The sequence below is a fragment of the Saccoglossus kowalevskii genome, chromosome 11 (assembly GCF_978046115.1).
Source record: "Saccoglossus kowalevskii chromosome 11, keSacKowa6.1, whole genome shotgun sequence".
Classification (NCBI taxonomy): Eukaryota; Metazoa; Hemichordata; class Enteropneusta; family Harrimaniidae; genus Saccoglossus; species Saccoglossus kowalevskii.
Genome location: NC_140651.1, coordinates 14,346,641 through 14,368,085, shown reverse-complemented (window position 1 = coordinate 14,368,085; position 21,445 = coordinate 14,346,641). Strand labels below are relative to the sequence as shown.

The following is a 21,445-nucleotide window of genomic DNA, read 5'->3' as shown; positions in this document are numbered from 1 at the left end:
TCTATTTATAAAAGTACACACAGTATTTTTATTGAAGTTAAAATTCCTTCAAAATCGATAAGTTTTCAAACAAAATGCTGGATATCTGTATATTTTCAATGGAATGTTCAACATGTGCCTTATTGTTGGCTTTTCGTGGTGTAAATTGTCTTGCGCACATGGCCTGACCCGGCACATGTGAACTTTGACTCTGGTGACGGCCATCAAATCAAGGGCAGAGATAAACAGACTTATTGACGAGTGGTTTTCACGGTTAAATGGTTATGGCCATTGTACGTTGGTGTGAAAATATAATTAAAGCAATTAACTCAATATCACGGGGTGTGAACAATTACACAACGGAGCGATTGAGAACTTGAAGCGCTCGCTGCGGTAGCTACCGCCCGCTATGATGATGATTTCGACTTGAATTGTGAAGCGCGTCCTCTTGTACCCGATTATAAACTTGCTTTTTGTGTGTGCCGCTAAGAATGATGTAACAATAATAAACAATATTCAAGTTCGAAATTTTCAGTATACGAGGCATGTATGCATGTATGCAAAATTATCGCGTTTATCAGAAATGCGAGTTTACGATTCGATTGGTGCAAATATATTCGCAAATATAAAGTGGTCGTTCTACTATTTTATCGACTACTTTTGGATATTTATATGTTTTGGTAAAAAAAGAAATCTTTCTTCGCCACCTAAAAAAATATTTGTTGAACGTTGAGTCCACATGTCATAAGTACACTAGCGTTGGATATGTGCAATAGTTATGTACAATGTATTCGTCAGACTTCGCTTCGTGTAGGCAAAATATCAAATTGTACGCTTCAAACTGAAGAAAACAAACTTTTGTTGCATTTATTCACCGTGGCACAGTCAAGTATGTTTTTTCGTGAACCTCTCATGTGAGCATTTTACCGTACACGTAAACACTCACGTACTCCCGAGTGATTTATCATTAAAGTCGGACACGTGATCAAAACTTTTGTTTATTATCACGTGATTTCAGAAAATGACGTTGCAGTATCATTACAAGTTCTCACAAATTATTTATCCCTGGCGAAGAAATAAAACCAAAATTCGGACCAGGGTTAACGTGACCTCTGTACCCGAGAAGGTTATGCAATGAATAAGTACGCCGTCACACACGGTCCTTAAAAATCCACACGCGACCACAGATGAGAGAAGTAAACACGCATGCTATTACCACTGCCCCGGACAATCAACTTTTCAAGTTCACGCCTTCCGTGTTGGTATTACGTCACGTCTACGAGATCTGATCGACGTTATTGCCGACACATCTATTCAATAAAAAAATGTGATATCATCGCACGGCGAACATAATTACTAGTACCCTGCTTTGTATTTCCGTAACGCCATCACTTGTCTCTCCAAAACAAAAAAGAACACGGAAAACATTGCTACGTCGGTGCTCCATAAAAAGGTCGGTACGACGATCATTGGCGCTAACCTCTTACAATGTTCAATTTGCCAGTAATTTTAAGGGCCACGTATTAATCACCATGGTAATACTGTTTCACAGAGAGGGCGTTTCTGTTGTTTCACAGTCTATAATAGTGTCGGCTACAGTACATCGCCGAGTTGTGTATTTATGATACTATCGGTATACACTTACTGTGCATGTACGGACCCGGTATCCGCCAGCATCAAGGGAGGACCTTACTATACCCGCCATCTGAGGGGGAGTCGCCGTAAAATACGCTAAATCTCGGCAGGTAATAGTATATTATCCAATTACATGCTTCGGACTTGAATTGTATGCGTGCAATCATTAACGATTTACACCGTTCGGTGTTGTGTACGGATACTATGCAGACACATGGCGCGGTGTTCACGGGTAATGTGGTGATACCATGTCCTGTATAAATATATATATACACGGTAAAACTCAAATTCAGACACTTATTTCTGTTTTCCAGAATGCACGAGATGGATTTATTGTTTGTCATTCCATTCTCGAGATCTGACCCAGAGATTGTCACGTGACACAACAGGATCGACTCGAACTTTATCCTATATTAATTATACCTCGTATGATATGGATCTCAAGTTTATAAATTAAACCTTAAATTGGATTTAGCAACTTGATCTGATTGCCGCAAGTTGTATTAAAACGGGTGATTAATATGTACTTTTTGAAACAATCGGTGCGCCGACGTTCGAAATAAAAACAAAGAAATTAATTACGTTCGGAAAATGATGTTTTTGTTATTACCAGTGTTCGTGTACATACGTGTGAATCTGATAACGGACATGGGCGGGTTTAATGGTTCACGCCTCTCTGGACTCCATTTTTTTGCGTGACAGCAGCAGATCGACTATTTTATTTATACTTTCGATTCAAACACGAAGCCCCATGTATTATTTTAATTACCAGCGTGGTCACGTGACTTTGCGTGGCGACGTTTGCAGCTGAAAGAAATATCTACAGTATTACTTTCGGTATAAGCATGTCGATTTCACGACCACGGGCGTTGACAATATAACGAGTATTCTAGGGATTTCCTTTGATCTAGAGATGGAATTAAATTGCCGGCGAGTGCGTCGGGTTGTTTATTGTTCAATTGGCTAAATTAAAATGAGCATATTAAAACGTCATCTCGGTCATAGTAATGATGACGGGAACGTATACCGTTTTTGTCACGTCAAACACAAAAAGCGACAAAGTTTCTCTCCTAGACTATGTTGAATTGACCGATGATGGCATTTGCATGTTTTCCCAATGGGAGGGCCTGTTCAGTAAGTGTGCCCGGTGATGTCAGCCAATGGGAAGAGCGCATACCATTGGTTAATGGCAGGTTTGGCTCAGTGATTGATGTTACTGGGCTGGACTAAAGGGAGTGCGCATATGCAGCATTTCGACTTTTTTTATTACACTGCTTGTGTACACCAACCACAGCAAAACATGTAAACACCGCATATTAGCGCTGAGAACTGTGAATTCTGGGAATGAAAAAGCCGTGAAATTGAACTCCAGGGTTTGCGTTAAAAAAAACAGAAACGCCTCCTCGAATTGTGGACAGTTGTTTAATATTGTCAAACAGAAGACGGAGCAGAAGACGGGAGTTGTCTCGGTTTTAAATTGAGTGGTGTGTCCGTCATTTTAAACAGTGGATGAGCGGTCCATGCAACAGTCCTTCGACCAACATTCGTGGTGAGTGCATACACATGTGCGTATCCTCACGACTCGAGAGTCCACATAGCTGCGTGCTGTTTCGAAGAATTAGTCCATCAAATTATCTGCGAAACGTGTCACTCGGCTCGCCCCTGTTTGTTTTTTATTCGGCAGACTGAGTGAAGACTATATACTGGTAAATGAGGCATTCAATCTTCCAGGTAAAAAGACACGTAACTTTTTTATTACTTTATTTAAACGCTTGCCACATTCCCGTTTAGACACAACTGCGCAAAAATGTAGGCGGAAGCATCTTCCTCGCCTGTCCGAGGATATGGTGTTCCTCCTAAGTGCCGTGCGGCTTGAGGACTATATAGTGTATACACAGTCACCTCGATCGGTCCGCTCTACACATGTATATATATATATATATACATGCCAGCTATAACATACCCCGGGACAACAATTCCGCCGTTGATCTATTTTGAGTGGTCGTAACCGGTCCGGAACGTACTCGACAATCTTTGTAAAATTGGCCCTGCTACCCGGTAGTCTAGGAAGGTAGTTTGAAGTTTTAGCAGACGGAGCCTGGTCACAATGTATTGCAGTTAACGAATTAGGAATGCTAATAACAAGGCCACCACATGAGCTCTGCGCCGTCACGTTATTACTCAAACAAGTATTATGCGCATAGTATAAATATATTAGAGGGTAACTGTCTATAGCGCACATGTAGTGAAATACCGTGATAGGCTAGGTACTGCTTCTGGGTTGGTGTAGACGTCAGACTTGCCAACAGACGCTCCGTAACTTGCTAACAAAGCCAGTCTGAGTAAGCGGTCCCTGTCTATTCACTTTTTCATCTAATCTAGTTGGGAAACGTTGAAGTGCTTGCGTTTAGCTTTGTTTTTCAATGAACTCGCCGAATAGAAAACCCCCTCACTATTGTTAGTCTATGGGCGATTTTACACGCCGTATTGTGCTGAGTCTGCGTTGGACAGAGACGGTACCTAGTGGCTCGTGTAGCGAGTTCGCGGTCGCGTTCCACTTGAAACGGTGGTGACGGGTTTTAGGCGAAGGGGAGCCCAACGAACTCTGTGTTGCTCACCGATCCATACAGGAGCTTTACCGTGAGGCTGTGTGCAAACGGATTGCTTATTGGCCAACACGCACAGTGGTGACCACACAACCAGACACACACTCTTCTCCGTTATATGCCCACTGAAGGTAAACACGTACAGAGGATCGCTTTAATTGTGTTATCTCGATCCCCGTTGATGCTCTCACGCTTTAAAAAAAGGACCAACACGCAGATTACGCAATTCCAGTTTATCGGGAGAAAATGCATTTCTTATATATATGTACGTTTATATTTCTGCAGATTTAAAACCATGAAAGAGAAGTCGAAAAACGCTGCACGAACCCGTCGGGAGAAGGAGAACGCGGAGTTCTATGAGCTTGCTAAGCTTTTACCACTGCCGTCGGCAATCACTTCGCAGTTGGATAAAGCCTCTATAATTCGACTATCTACAAGTTATTTAAAGATGAGAGCCCTTTTCCCCGAAGGTAAGTAACATCCATGTATGAGTGTGTGTGTGTAACGGCCTGACAACATCGTGTGTGTGTAGTGAGTGGCCTTGCGTATGTTTATGTGCGTTAGAATCATGGTGTGACGGTCGTGTTTTCTCTCTCTTTTTTACGTCTTTGTGGATTTTTTAGCTAAAATACACTCTTACTGACGGGATTAGCAGCACATGTAATTTCCTTGACGACAATGACCTGAAAACAGGGTCTAGTAGCGTGCCAGGCGGCGTGGTCGGCACCTCCATTTATTGTGCCGAGTGTTATAATCGCTATGCAATTGATGCTAGCTATAGAAATCCCGGCCCAGTTTCACACCTCTCACAATTGCCAAGTGTTACTACTAAAATAGCCGTAAAATGAACACTACCGCTCTCATGGTTCTTAATTCTTTCTTTGTGAAGTCTCGTTTACGGCCATAGTGACCAGTATCATTTGCTTTACATCCCAAGTTCAGCGGGCAGGAATGATGAAGGACGGCTTGCGCGGTATTCGATCCCGTCTGTGTTTATTGTTAATTTAGGCATCCGTTACCACCACAACGCATTTTACTAATTTCAATCTACTACCAGCCTCCATTTGATTTCATATATAAAAAACAATAAAAATATTAAACAGTTATAAAGCTAATCATAAGCCATCAGCTTTTCAATTAAAAAAAACACTGGACTGCTGTTATTTCCCGTAATTCAAACGTAATCTTACATGGCTCACCCTAAAGCAGGGGTCTCCCCTTTCAAAACAGGTCCGTTTCTTTCTTTCTTTCTTATTGGTTTATTTCAGTCTTTCCGTCCTCGTGTACTCAGGGACAGTTGCATAGAATTGTCTAACAATAAACCGGTTTGCCGTTAGTCTTGTCAGCGTTGCTTTTTTTCCCGTAATGTCTCTCTACATTGGCAGTTCGGTGTAAAGAGCCGGTTTAATTGCTGTCGCATCCCTGCGTTTGTACCTCAAATTAGCTTCATTTCTGGCCATGAATGCCCTAGAACATAATGACATACAGAACTCGGCACACTCTCAAAAATATGAATTATGATTTTACGGAGAAAATAATTCGATAGGCGACGAGAAATAGCATTCATTATAACTAGATAAGGGGTACTGCAATTAACTTGTGTTTAAACGACTAGTGGCCTATTTTAAAGGCAGTTTTCTCATTATCTTACCATACTCTATTGTAACTATCCATATTATCCAAAGAGCTTTTGAGCATCAATGCGAAATAACAAACTATAAAGACCGATTTCCCTGTAATTTCAAGGAGGCGTCATTTGGGTTGAAAAAGCAAAGATTTTAGACATCATTGGGCAATAAGCGTATGATATGAAGATCGGTTAGTGGGAGAGAGAGAGAGCGACCGCGTTCTCCAAGAGAATTAGACTTAAATATACAACAAGCAACTCGATAAACCACGATGGAAACCCAAATTGCCAGTCACCCAGCTTAACCAGCGGAATTACAAATTACAGAATCTTGTTGCTTGCATATTACATGTTATTAATGTCTCTCATAATACCCGTATATGTATAATTCCTTGCAATATGTTTCCTGGGGATAAGGTCCTTCATCGAATGTATATAGAATTTGCTTGACAATTGACACAAGATTCCCCTAGAAAAAAAAATTAGCGAGATAATGTGGAAATAGAGCAGTCCGTTATAAGAGACACATCATAGACTCATCCAGTTGATCTACTTGACTCGTGTATCGATTCGCAGACTAAGATGTTCCATCATCGTCATTTTCAATAGTAAATGTCGAATTAATTACAAAGGTATTCAAACAAGGAGCAAGACTAGTAGGGGTTCCTTGTCTTTGTCGTTAACGTCTCCAATTTGGCAAAGATTTAAATACAGTTGCATTTAAATTGGCCCTGATAGACAGTAACGATTGCTTCTGCAACATGCTAACCATGACCGAAAACCACCTTATTTATCTGGATCGTGCGTGCAGCTGCTCTCAGCTCTGTGGTTTGAACGTTTCTGTATCTTCTTCTGTTTGTTTCTGACAGAATTTGGCGTAATCTGTTGTCACTGTAGTGCCGTGCGATTTATTTCAAATAACCCAGTTCATCGGTCTCTTGTCCTGCCATCTGAAGAGGAAAGGGCTAATACAATACCGCTGTTGTTGTCCGCCTTTAGAAACGCCAGAACAGTGACAAACAGATTTTTCCTTAAAAGTACATCACAGTGATCGCATATTATATTATCCCCTAAGTCAGCGTTATGCAATTATATCGACACGAACTTAATACAGTATTGAGTAGCAATAAAACGTATAATCTGCATTAAAATTTCACACTTACTGACACAATATAAAATGAATCTTTGATAAGGAGCACCACAGCATCAAGTGGAATAACCGATGGTACTTACAAACGTCTAATAATGTTTTGGATTTGAACTGGCCTGTGATTGTTATTGCATTTATTTGTGTTTTATCAAAACTCACACATTACGGGATGTTTTGTCCTCCAACAACAATCATCAAGCGCTCCTGTTGACCGCTGTCAAATTAAACAATACGACAAAGTTTCATATAATAATAATAATAATAATAATAGTAAAACATGAATCACGGATTGATTGATTTGTTTTCGAAATCAGCAAAGTTGTGGGAAAAGCATGTCTTCTGTTTATGTCGATTTATGCAAATATTTCAGGGTTCTGCAGATGATATGTGCGCGCGATACAATCGTATTCTTGTTCGATTCAGGGCATAGCTGATGGTGTTAATAATGCGGTAGCATAATAATCCTCAACTCAGTTGATAGGTTGATATTATGTATCGGGTATCATATCACCTGTCCTGGACAGCTAGCTACTCGACATCCCCATCACATAACGTGCGCTCACTTAACACTGTACACATGAGATAGCTGCATCCGTGTTGCGTTGCTAACCACGCTTCCAGTCAGCATCGCTTCAAAACAAAGAGACAGTTCTCTCACTGTCGCCGTTTGTTTCCCAAAGTTCGTGGAAATTAAACACACTTTTTTGAAACCATGAATTATCAGCCAACCAACACAGGTATTCTATAATTAAAATCTTCTGTATTATTACAATAAGTGAATTCGGAACTAGGCTTTGCTACAGTGGGTTTTAAATATTTTATTTTCTAATATACAGTGGCGAAGAATGAAATTGCGATCATTTCAAATTAACTCCTACTTTTCGGGTGGAAAGTTCGCAGATGTTAATAACAAAAAAAAAATCTTCATGATAATATACTCTGATTTCATGGTATGCAGTTGTTAAGAGTGAACTTTTGTTTGTTTTCTTTTTTAAAGAATACAGGCCAACCGAAGGTGTAATTTTCGAAGAACGGTGACTTCTGTTAAATATTCCCTCCTCACTTGCCTAAATTATGTTTGCCTAAACTATTGTAGGATTATCGTTTCATGTCCGCCAGGATACCGCGCATGATAGATTGGTGAGTCATATCGCGTCAATTGCATTTGGAGAATTTGAGAATGAATTTGTAGTAGTTGTTGTTGTTGTAATACAGCTATAAAACAATAACAACAACAACATTGTTGCAGTAACATCGCCGGGCGATTGTGGAGTTCCGTAAATGAAATCTGTGTATATGTATATAAGTGCGTTAGTCGATGATCACCCTTGGGTGTAGTACATTTCAGTATGGCGGGGACATTCTCTTTAGTTTGCTATTGCTGATGTTGTGTTTGGTGTCTTATTGTAATACAGTCTCCGTGATGATCGTTGTTTACACTCAGCAGCCCGTCGGGCTCATTGCCGAACGAAAGTAATGATGTCTACCACTCTAAATATAATTGATCAGTGTTAGTTTTCTCCCAAATAGAAACAATATTAAATCAACGCTAACGTTAATTGCATGGCTGTGTCGTTAACGATGTGTCACCTCCATCGCCAGAACTGTTACCGAAAATTGTTGTTTGACGAGTCGCTGTCATCTTCAGATTTAGCACCCGGGATTTGCTTTCCGCCTCAGCAATTGCCAGTTTTCACGAAATAACTCGAAAAACAGTGAATTATAAATGACGTGGATAATCCTGGGAACTCCTGATATTGTGAGAATAGTGTAAATATTTGAGCAAATGGGAAAATGTGTCAAAAATTGACATCGTTGCCAACTGTATATATATACATGATTAGTGTGGGCTAGTGGACGACATATTGGATCGCAGAACACTCGCTGATACCTGTTTTTCATGTACCCGGACCTCAAAACACTGAAAGGTTGTTTTTTAAGTATTTCCACATTTCGAATCTATTTTGGTTTTAATTTCTCAGGAAAAATAAACGTGACAGGATTTATAACCGATACGAGCTTGTTTATTTCGTCGAGTGTTGCATTCTATCGGTAACGTATTATGGTATGATACCGTTTGTCTTTTGTGTACTGTCACACTGCGATGGGGTAGACATTGGAGGTTACTCCTAGGCGACTTGTCCATCACATTCCTTACCCCTGAGGTCACTGGCTCACTTCTCCTGTATAACATATCTGTCCTTCAATGAACGGTCTGCAGAAAAGAACTCAAATCGAGGCATGGGGTTGATTTTCAGAAATAATAAACACATGGACTCAACTCCTGGAAAAGAGGCCACCGCTGTCGCCAGCCCGACTGTTAACGAACGTGATAAAGACGTACTTAAACGGTTAGAGTGGGTCTGGACAACGCCTTCTCTACCCGGCCTGCTGGTAGATTTTATTCTATTTAAAAACTAACAACACATATACTGATGACAACTGATCGATCTATGTGCAAACACCACCAAAATACGGTGTTACGACACAAACCTTTGCCCAGTGACAGAGCTTCAATAGTATGACAACAAGATGGAAGCCGACATGGCATTTGCTTGCGTATCGAATATCACGTTCACGATAACTGTTCAGAGTAGGGATTCTGAAGACGAATCTAACCCGGAATGCAGAACGTAGATGATTTCAATCCATGCAAATGAGCCTGATTTTGAAAATAATAAACGGACTGCATTTGAATAGAGGGCCATCTGATGAGCTGGGAGCTCGAACCCGGACGCTACAGTGTATCATTTTCACTGTTTTTTTTTATGCTGTCCTCTGTTCGATTTCAACTGTCAGCCATTTTTATTAATAACTATTAGACGCACTCATTATTGACTAGTACAAAATGTGTGGGGATAAGTCCGTGTATGATTTACTGGGCTGTACCCAATAAAATCCCCCACAACAATGCCACAGTACCTAATCACATGCTGGGTCGTGATGTTATCTGTTAGGTCGACTGGCTGACTCGTTCTGCCTGAGTTCCCGCAACCGATATCAATACAGTCGCCTGGGTCATAACAGACGACACCTTGGTCAGTTTTACCGAATTTTGCACAATTTTCGACAATTTCCGCACCATTTTTAGAACAAAGATCTCAGGGCCGCCATTGTGCGACTGTAAAGACGCTAACAATGAAAGATATGGAGGAGAATGGAAGAAAGCACAGGGTAAAAGCAGTGTGCTTAGAAAAAAAGGACACGCAAGTGCAACAGTCCCCTTTTTCCTATCGTGGGAACAATTCTTCAATTTGAAGTAAAAAAGACGAATTTTAAACGTAAAATAGCATCTAATAATAACATGCAGCTCGTGAGATGCGTGTGCAGTAGACAGGATCATGCGCGGGGAAAATAAATCCTCTTGCAGAAATGGCATCCGTTTAAATTATACAGAAAGTTCAGTTATTAACTAATTCCGTTGCAATCGTCTTCTATGAAAAAACTATCATATTCATATCAATCATGATATAATATTAATAATAATAATGACTGTTAGTCATGTGACTCAAGTGGAACGCGCGCTTCGCGTGTTAATGAAGTCTGAAAAGTAGCATTTTAAAAAAACTCAGTGGTTTTACTATTAAAAAAAAAAATTTAAAAGAAATGCAGCGGTTCCCTCCTAGATAAGTGCACGCCATGCCACAAGGCGTGTTAATATCCAGTATTATTAGTAATTGATATTTAGATTCTGCTATAGGCAAAGTGTCCCCTGTAACTGAGCCTCCTATTCAATATGATAATTTCGAATGAGTGTCCCATCATCGGCTTATCCGCCTCTCAAAAACTCTTAAAACAAGACAAATTCTAACAAATCCATATCCCCTTGTAAGGGGGGGGGGAGGTACAACAAGTATTATTTGCCAAATCTCTTTTCTTTTACCTCTGGGAATATAATCTTGCATGTTTTTGTCAGTGCTAACAGAATATACATTGAAAATATGGATTAAAAAATTCCTACTCCTATTCCAGTTAAGTTGAGTTCTTTCGCTGAATTTCAAAACAAAAACTCGTTTCATAAATATATAAAATAAAACATATATTTTCCATTAAATGAAAAGTTAACTACAGTTCAAATGGGGGTAATGCTTGACTTGCAGGCCTGGAGCACATTTTAGATTGCAATATTTGAAACGAGTTTGAGATAAATATACCGTCGACTGAGAAAGTCTGACGCATTAAAATCTCATAAAAAGTATAATACTTTCATCCCACATTTGCACAGACATTACTTTTAAACAACTGAAATTGACCTCTGGTTTGATGAGCGCCGTTCAATTGCTTTATTAAGATTGGGCATTTCCTTGTTCTTCGCAGTTTATTGCTAATTTGCATATTGCCAACAATTGTTACCTTTTCTGTGCCCGGTTTTCGGATATAGAAAAGTCATTTTCAATCTTAACGCTAACAGTGAGCTTTATTCGGACAAAATAGCCACATTTTACTGGATAACTAAACAGTTCGTGTTGCATTTAATAAAACACTAGATCATTGATTGAATCATAATATATACAATTCTGGGTGAAAATCACCAATAATTATCCTATCTGTTGTTGCATGTAGTATTTGTTTGGGATTTGATCTGGTAAGCTGTAAAAAAGTTATTTGTGTAAATATCTGTCGAATTCGAATGCATGGGGATTACGTTCGTAAAACAGATTTTTGATAATAACGGTAATACAATGTATTAAAAAACGAAATATATCGACGCTAGGGTCAACGCAATTTTGTTTCGAATATAGTAAAATATATATCTTTTTATTAAAAGTTAAATTCCTCTGTTTTTTTTAAATATAAAATTGAGCTAATTTTCGCGTAGTTGAATGTCAACTTTCACCCCGTTTACTTAAAAAATGCATTTTTAAAAAATATATTTCTGTTTTGTGCGCGTCTGGAAATAAAAAAACAAAACAAATGATTGGTCGTTGTAATGTGTCACGTGTAACAGACGTGATAAAAATGATCTGCGAAATTTGCAACTGTTTTGTGTAATTGTTGTTTACATTTCCGCGAGGTATTGACTTTCAGAGTAAATTCGATATTTGAAGTGCTCAGTTTATTTCATCGTATCCGTGGCATTTAATTTGCATATATTGTTTGTTTTTCATCCAAGTTCACGTCAATCACAGCATCCACTCTATCGAGTCAGTGAATACTGAACGAATAAGCAGACAATCCTGCTCCTAGGAACTACAGCTACGGGTACGAGGCAACCGATTTATATACGTTTTATTTGAAATACTGAATATATCACCATTATAACTGTAAAATCGTTGCAACGTAACAAGTGGCGTGATGCTGCCGTTGACGATACCTATTTAAATGTTTTAAACATTTGTATACTGGTTTTGGAATAAATACACAATATTTGTTATCGGTTTTGCTAATGAAAAGCTGCTTAGCGCATCCCTTCACGATACTTAATATCAACGCTATATACATGCAAAGTTTTAACTACGAATCGTCGAATCTGAATTCATGACGGGCAAAGGAGCGATCTTGGCACAGATCGCCAACAATATTTACAGGCATCATCTCCACTTACCTGTACCTCCCGCCAATTTATTTATTTATTTATTTATTTATCCCCCCCCCTCACGACCAATTAAACGTTGTACCATCAACGCATCCGCAAGTATTAACCCGTGCCATGACCGTACGTGACATTTGGTTCTTGCTCGAGGAAAACTATTGAGATTGCAGTATTAGCCTACTATTCCTATTTAACCTGGCTCAAGAGGGGACCACTTTGAGTGCTATTCTATCAGGCATAGTTCTCACGGATCGTGCTTGATTTTCCCTAGTGGGGGTCGATCACGTTTAAACTGACGACGATCACTGCTGTAGGAATATGTATTATGGCAGACAACGGGAAATCGATGTCTTTCCTGTAGCCTACTCGAAATGCCTCGAGGTTTACTATCGATTTAAAAGAGGACATCTTCCCCTTTGCCCGGCGAGACAACACCATTGAATCAGTACTTGAGGTCAAAGTCACGTGTTAAATTCGGGATTTTCCTACCTTAAGATTGTTTTAAACCTGTTTAACCTAAAATGAACCACGGAGAACAGTGTTTGGAAGCAATTTATTTAAACGAATCAAAATTGTCAATCTTAAGAAAATGCTGCCGCAGCGTTCGATTGGGCAAGTAGATTTCTCTGAATCAGTAAAGAAAACATGCCCTTGTTTCCCTACAATGATTACCCGTCCCATTTTAGGTGAGCTTTTGACCGAATTAAGCGCATTTCTCTTTTGATGTTGGTTTTGTTGATTTTGCATTTACCGATATTGGATGTTGCTTTCCAATTCTGATTCTAAAACTAATGGCCGGGGTCGAAGTATTTGATTGAAAGTCATTGTTAATTTCCTGGGTTTTGACAATTTCTCAACACTTCGGTTCGGATTGTCTTATCATTTGGCCGACAAATAGCATCTATAATTTACCAGCGATTCCCAAGTCCCATATTTCGCTCTATATTACCAATGTTGCTACGATACCCTACTTTATTATCATTTGAAAACGATCATGAGCAAATTGCAGTCACTGGGGTAAGAGACAACAACTGCATTTGTATGTCATATTTCATATTTAAAAACTCGACTGTTCAATCTGCCATCATTAAAAAATATCATGGTTTTGTTTCACATTATATAAACATTTTTCATAGTCTTTTGCTGAATTCATTATAGCACGAAAATTGAATACTTCAGTTAACGTGCTGTCAAAATCATCACCATGTTCGCACCAACTTGCGTATTATTATTATTATAGAAATGATTACTTTTAATTGTTTTAAATTTGTTTATATTTATATAAAAAAAATATGATCCAAACAACTCAGTGTGGAATCGATTTTTGACACGGCGCGCGACATGGGAATCGCGTGTCTTGGAATTAAATAATTTCAAACAGTTCGACTTAAAAGAAAACAAATCAATATATTTCTTCCGTGACTATTATTCTTATTCGCCTTATCGTCAGATATTCCCTACAACATGAGATGATAACAAAATAACGAAAGCTGCGAATTACTAGGCACTCACGATTCTTTTCTTATGTTGATTTCACCTGATGACGTCATAGCTTGATTATCAGGTCCAACAAAAGGAGTCTATTTCTTTCGTTCGAATACACAAATCTGGGTGGGCATTGTGTAACTCTCATGATGTCACATGATCCATTTAAAAACGGTGTAATCTGGGAGAGAGAAGAAATTACACCGAGTCTGTGGATTTTGTTATTCATTTTATAAGCTTTTTTGGGTAATTACTTGTATGTGGAAATAGTTGTGTTGTGGTTGTTAGTCGCTGATATGTTTCTTGTTTTGTAAATCAGATTGTAGCATTACGTAACCTTGATTGTGTCTTTGTTTTCTACTTATCTGTCTGATTTACCAATATCCCATGTCAGGGGAATGTATGATTTCTAGTAGATATGATTGATCATGTGACTGCATCGAACGTATTGATTTCCGCGACTGAAACTTTCTTCTGGGTTTCAGCATGAACCCCGTCATGTGTTACATCATGTCAATAATTTGGGTAACAAAATCTAAAATGATACAATTTCTGAACGTTTAACAACTCGCCCTGCATTGCGGCGAACCTGTCATCTAAGGAAAACGTATATTTCAAATGTTACTTCATTTTGGTAAAGTTTTCTTAACACTTAGTGGTTTTGTTATCCCCGGGCTGTTTAATATGCCCTCTTGTTTTCAGATCTTGTATGATCCTGACCTTTTCAAAGAACTGTTCAAGTTGTATAGTACATGATTTGAGAATGGTCAAATGATTGTCCTTCTTAAAATGAGAGGAATATAGATTTCACTTATTAATGGTTATATGAAAATCGTTTTGTGTGTTCGTTTCCACGGTTCTGGGTACAGATCAAATGGTGTATTAGTGCGTCATCGGTTTAATCATCACATAAACATTGTGTCATTGCCTCGAGACAGGTCAGATTTTAACGCGTTTTCATTTTCAGTACAAACTTTTATTATAAATAATAATTAAATCGAAAAATATTAAAAAAAACCGGATAATTGTTTCTGTCATTGTGGCGGATTGATTGAAATAAACACATACTAGCATGACATAAAGGGCGGTATTTTTGAAATAATAATACAAAAAGATGAAAATGTGGTTGCTATTGATGCATTGTGACGTGCCATCTTTGACTGACAGGCATCGGGAAGATCATCTACACAGATAGAAGAGAAAAAGCATGTATCAGAATGCGTGTAGCTCACACAAAAGCATTTCTGGGTGAATTTGTAGTGTCATAACATTGGATTCGGCGCAATATGGAATGCGCAGCTAATTTCTAATACTAGTGATTTTGTTTGGGGTGGCGTGGCTGGAGCCGCATGAGATGCACATTTCACAAACATGAACACAATGATCGCGGCAAAATGGAGTGAAACGAACACCATACGGAGCTGAGATTGATGAGTTTGGATGCATGGTTTCCTTTTTGACGAATAATAGATCCCTTCTTGTACAAAGTATTCTAAAAAAGCATCACTCTCAAAGTTGTCTCGTAGTTAAGTCAATCGCCATGTACATCGCTTCATTCTGTCAGTTGCTGTCACTTCATCATACTAGTCATATTAGCATATTCCTTGTACATTGGTATTTGAGATTCACACTTAATGCACTAAACCCCCAATACCAATATGGTATTATTTCGCAATTCATATTCAATACGACTTCTAGTTAAATCTACATGTTAAAAACAAGTGAGCCCCCAACAAATCAAAGTCAATTATTGAAAATACTGCCGCTACACAATTTAGCTAAACAAAACACAGTTCACCGTATTAGCAAATTTAATTTTGTTTGCCGCTAACAATCAATATATGATGAGTCAATTGCAGGTATATTAATCATTTAACCACAACGTTTATTCTACGCAATTGCGTTATAAACCACAGACAATATACCATTCAAGTTCAGGCGATATTTAAATAAAGCTTTCCTGGAGGTAACATTATTCAAAATTATTCAATGTTTAATTCAGGCTCAGATTCAGACAGCGCTCGAGAATTTAGAATATCTTTATCCGTGGGGATGTGTAGGCTGTGTGCCACAATTTGTCACGGATATCTTTCAAATTAATTTTATTAATTTGGTTACGTGTTTGTTCCGCACTCAGTATATTTTAATATTAACACTCCTCGCGTAATTTCTCTTTAATAAATTTTCATCCACCTTGTTCGTGGCTCATTTTCTTTCGAAGATTGGGCGTAAAACTTTGAATTGCTCTGAGCGTCGCGCGTATGATGGAAATAATTGGCTGTTCGTTGTGTGGACGCGTCTGTGGCATGTTTTGTAAAAAATACCATGCATTTGCTCATTCGGTAAAGGCTACACTTTTAACACCCCTTCTACCTGTCCGGTGTAGAATTGACGCAAAACATGTGAGCAAGATTTCATCGAATCAACAACATGCTATGTCGTTTAAAAACGCGATCTCGACCATTAGCAAAAAATCTAGGCAAGGCTTAGTAAAAAAAAAGGTCGTGATATAGCAAGTAATAATTGCCGCGTATTCTTCCATTGTTTTCGTTTACAATAACGTCTTTGTTTGTTAATCAGAAATATCCTAAAACGACATACCAATGATTGAGCAAAATGAAATGATATAAGCAGTGTCTCTTTCATTTAGTAAAAAAAAAATAACTGTTCGCTTAAGTCCATCATCCACCGCGGCGCCCATAATTTAATTAACAAGTCGTTCTGTGGACATGGGTAGGTATTATTTGTTTTTCATCGGCCTGTTGGGTCAACCCTCTATTTATTGCAATTCATACTTTTACGTTTTATTTGCTAGTAATACGTCTCAGGCTGGGTTTGTGATTCCGTTTCAGATAAATTTCGTATTCGTTGAGCGCCTTTACACGTTCAATTGCGATGAATCAGATTTTGCACAAATATAGCATTGACGCATTCTCAAGCGAGCTGTATAATGAACGATTTTGTCTATAATCCCCGGTTTCATGGGGACATCGTGGTCAGAGGATACGCAACGAGCAAAATGTTTGAATGCATTTAATAATTGCAAGTTTACCAACTAGTTTATGAATGTATTATTCAAGTTAACGTCATGCGCAATATGACAGACTGTTCGTAGAACTAAATAAACAAAATCAGAAATCGCGAAAAAAAAACATATATTTCTGTCACTCCCATTTCAATTATTAAGCGGGAAGGTATATCATGGATCGTCAATCAAACCCTAATATTTGGTCTTTGTGGTTGGAACCCGCGTTTACAAGAGCAACTAAAAAGCTGACCGCTTTCAGTTCGTGTAAATACGCCTTCGATTCATGAAAATACGCTTTCAAATTTGTGTAAATAAATACAAATAGAATACAACTTTGAACTGGTCCGTCGTCGCCCTGTTTTCTGTGCAGCCTTCGTCGAACACGCCGTGATGAAATCAAATTACCCAACTTCGCTATTTGCTCAATTCCTTTTTTTCCCATAATCGAACTTATTTCAATGGTGCATATTACATTATTGGTGCTCCAAGCGTCATTGCGTATTTGCTTAGCTTTGTTGAGCAATCATTACCCCCACTCTTCGCTTCACAGAATATCGGGAACGGTTTTTGATCGATGGGTTTGTTACTCGACAACAAATTGGTGGTCCGTTGAAAGTGGTTTTCATAGTATCGGTTAATAATATGGCACCACTTTTAATTAATTGTAGATTGTTTGCGTTGAAACTTGAACATTTTTCGCAGTTTTGAAATCTGAAAATTAATAAATTTATTCCTTGTGAAGTATGCTATATGATAATGACATCGGTTGTGGTATTTTGAACATGTGATAGATGCTTTACTTCATCATTTTTTCCACTGTTGAAGTCTGCAATAAATAAGAGTATTCTGAGTTTACTTCGACATAGGATGAATTTCACGGATAAGCAAAACTCTCTGTAAGCAGCGTGGCGAATCTCTAAATGTTTAACCAACACTCTTCAACTTGTCATGTACTTTTTGTTTCCGAAAACATATATATTTATTTTCTTTATATATATAACATGTTGAAAGTACTCCAGCTTTGAATATTTTCTTTAGTCAAGTTGAGTTGAGTTTGTATTTTCGTTTTTTTTTTCTCCCCACGCGTAGTCATCAATATGGCCGCGACTAGATGAACAATGTTGGCCTTCGGATTCATTCAGGTTCATGGCACGGATACGACCCGGCATTGCTAGTAAACGATGATTTTTTTGAAAACAACGAATACTTTGTACCAGCTGTTGTATTAATTTTCTTTTTCAGATTATAAAGATGTGAAAAAGTGTGTAAAACACGTACATGAATATGGGTATGCAACTATGTGTATTTTTTTTTTATCAATATATGTTCGCTCTACACGATCAGTCATCATGTGTAAATATTTCTTCATGTTTTTTTCCGGACCCTATCCGAGGCAACCTTGACACAAGGAATCGTAGTTGAAATCAACACTCGATTCCATAATAAAACCCGTCCTAACTATTGCAGTACAAACTGTTATGCACATTCGCCTTACTTCAAAATTACTTAATACCTGATCTTTCGATTATGTCTGACACAAAAAGATATAACGATCCGTCTAAGGTACAATAAACAATCACTTCTCATCCACGGGTAACGTTTTTATCTTCCGAAGTTCAACCAACATTTTATTAAGTTGTGTATCTTTTTCTTTCATGTGAAAGCTTTGCTGAGCGCTGGCCACTAGAAAATAACGCCCAAAAAACTGAGCCCGGTTTTGGGAAATCCAATTTTGTAATCGAGACCCGAGTTTCCTTTGTGGTCCACTTTTCCGCCCACTTGAAAGATCGATTGCTCAACAAAATGTCACCAATCATGTTATTATGAATCCGCCATTTTGTTTTCTCTGAGTTAGCGACATTCTGTCTGGAGACCCGGGTGACGCCACGCTTTCTTTGATGTGGTCTCCCCTGCAACCGATTCTCGCGGTCTCCGCTCTCTGCGTACTATTCACTATCCACTACAGAATGAGTTGATGGAGAGAAGACGCGACTTGACCCGACGTCTCGATCACTCACGTTCAACCGTTCTTCTCGGTGAAAAAGTCCCGACCCCCTTGTCATTTTAACGGTACTCTGCGTTACTATGGTGACCAGAAGTTTGACTCACACAATCAGCCACTTACTCTGGAACAAGTTGGTTAAATTGTGCAAATACGTGTGTCGAAAATTATCTTCATGATTGCTTGTAAATGTGACCAAGAATTAGAACTACAACAAGTATCTCCTCACTTAGAGTCCCCGTGATCTGCGCGTACCCTGGCCCCATCAGGCTGTGTATGTGGCGGTACTCTCATGTTGCATTCCGTCGTCACCTTGTTTCGCGCACGTTGAATTTTAATCTCCTCGCCCCCAGTGCCGTTTTATCCTCGAAAAAACACACAGTAATCAATGGAAACAATAAATAATATTGATGGGCAGAATACGTTCGAATTACTTTATTTATTCCGTGTAAATGCGGGGAACAGCATACCAATATGGCGTGATGGACACCAACTGTCACAATATCTGATTCAGCGCTGTTCCGACACTTTTTTTTCTAGCGTTTCCACTTATATATTAACTTGCATATGCCATTCTATATCACATACACACAGTGTGCGGTAACCGCTACAGGGCTACAATGTTCAAACATGTAAAAGACGTGAAAAGTTCAAGCAAGGGAACTGTATTGACGATGATGACATCGCCATGGCTTGCTCGTTCTTTAAGGATGGGTGTCTGAAATTGCCCCGATTACACAGTTAACCAGACTCCTTCGAATCAGTGGCTGGTGACAACTGTTAAATCTAATATCATTGTCACAATTTTTTCCCTGTGTCAAACTATCTCACATTGTTTGTTTTTTTTTGTGTTAGAATGTTGACAAACAGAAACAAAATTATTCCGCTTAACTTAAATATTTCACGTTTCAGAGATCTCTTTTATATATGAAAACATATATAGTTTGGTTCACGAACCAAGAATAAAAAGTTTAATTTGAGAAAAATACAGAAATCCGATAACCGATGTTGATAATGGCTGATTTGAAGTTGCAACTGTTCCGTAAATTTCCGACCCAGTATGCTGTTTGTGGAAGAGCGGTGATTTTTTAATTGGTTCCGGGGTTTTGGAATACTACAAAGCAAAGAAGCGTTTGTTGTTCAATTATGGCAAACAATCATGGCTTGGTTTTATTAATTTAAACCAACTATATTCGTTTATTTCATTATCCCATTCTGGGGTCGGCATTTTGCTTTGTTTGTTTTCCTAAAATCTGTTTAGAATTGTTCAATATTGGATAGATTATTGATCATCTCGGCGGATGACGTGACTAGCATAAAATTAACGCAATTTGAACTCACAGGGGGATTCGTGCCGCATGTGGCTATTCGCACAGTTACAAAAGAAACGATATCGAAAAAAGACACTCGTAAAACAATTGGATATAATTGATATAATTAATTAGTCCGTCTTGATTTAATTAAATATTGAGAGTTAAGTTCGCGCGTACCGTGGCAGTTAGTGTCCGCGGACGCGGAAAGCACTGGTCTGACAAGGCCATTGAGAGACAAGACGTCGTGGCGGTGCATGCAATTAGGGATGATTAGGGTTTCCAAAAAACAAAAGTATTACCTTGTTCTTCAGTAGTTAGCATATATAACCAGTGTCAAACACTCATCTTTTCACTACAAAATAAAATTTTAGTAATCGCCTCCGGCTGCCGAGACTTTCCCCGACACAAACTTTTAAATTGCAACCATTGTCTATCACCGGGATTCTTGGCTTGATTAAAAGCTAAAAAACAAGTTTCAAACTGGTCTCTTCTTAAAAATACCCTCCAAGCCCATCCATATAACTAGACGGTATCATCCAGGACGCAAACGTTCATGTTCCACCCGCTGCGGATTTTGATAAGCTATTGATGCGATAATGGCCGGTAACTCACGTTTGATCGCCCGCTCCAAGAAGATCATCTAATTTGTAGCGGCCCGCGGTCAGTGTAGGATCGTTGATTGGAAGCCAATGCCGATCATACGCCCTGTTTACCGGAGAAAAGAAAATTGATATTTAAGCACGTTTTCCTGTTGGGAATCTTTTGCTATCAAATTTGATGAGTGTTATGATGTTTTGATTTGTTGCTATGATGCGGTAGTGCTACCGCGTGCCTGTATGGCTACGGGATGAGATGGAAGGGTTTAGTATTTTGGGTGTGTGGTCGATAAACGTGTTGCGTTCACGCATAAAGCCGAACAGAAAATGCAATGTAGATACGGCGTTGGAATTATCGAGCTTGGATGTCCCTTTTTTGTGTAGAGGTGGAGCGGGCAAAATCGAAATATAGGGAATGTAAAAGTGTTTTTTTTCTTCTATAATCCGGGTATCAAAACTAGCGACTTATTCATACCTCAATCGTTATTTCA

General features: G+C 38.7%; 1 protein-coding gene and 1 long non-coding RNA gene across 2 annotated transcripts in view; both read left to right on the top strand.

Annotated features, from left to right (window-relative positions):
• The first annotated feature begins 1,595 nt into the window (after window positions 1–1,595).
• LOC144348061 (uncharacterized) lies at window positions 1,596–2,192 on the top strand. The gene is made up of 2 exons (XR_013419767.1): window positions 1,596–1,724; window positions 1,929–2,192. It is a non-coding gene; the product is annotated as an uncharacterized LOC144348061 (long non-coding RNA).
• A 963-nt stretch (window positions 2,193–3,155) lies between these two features.
• sim1 (single-minded homolog 1) overlaps window positions 3,156–21,445 on the top strand; it is a gene marked incomplete at its 5' end in the record, with an annotated part of 48,541 nt that continues 30,251 nt past the window's right edge. Inside the window, 2 exon segments of the mRNA NM_001164926.1 lie at window positions 3,156–3,345; window positions 4,506–4,690. Of these exon segments, the coding sequence (NP_001158398.1) occupies window positions 4,516–4,690 (175 nt within the window).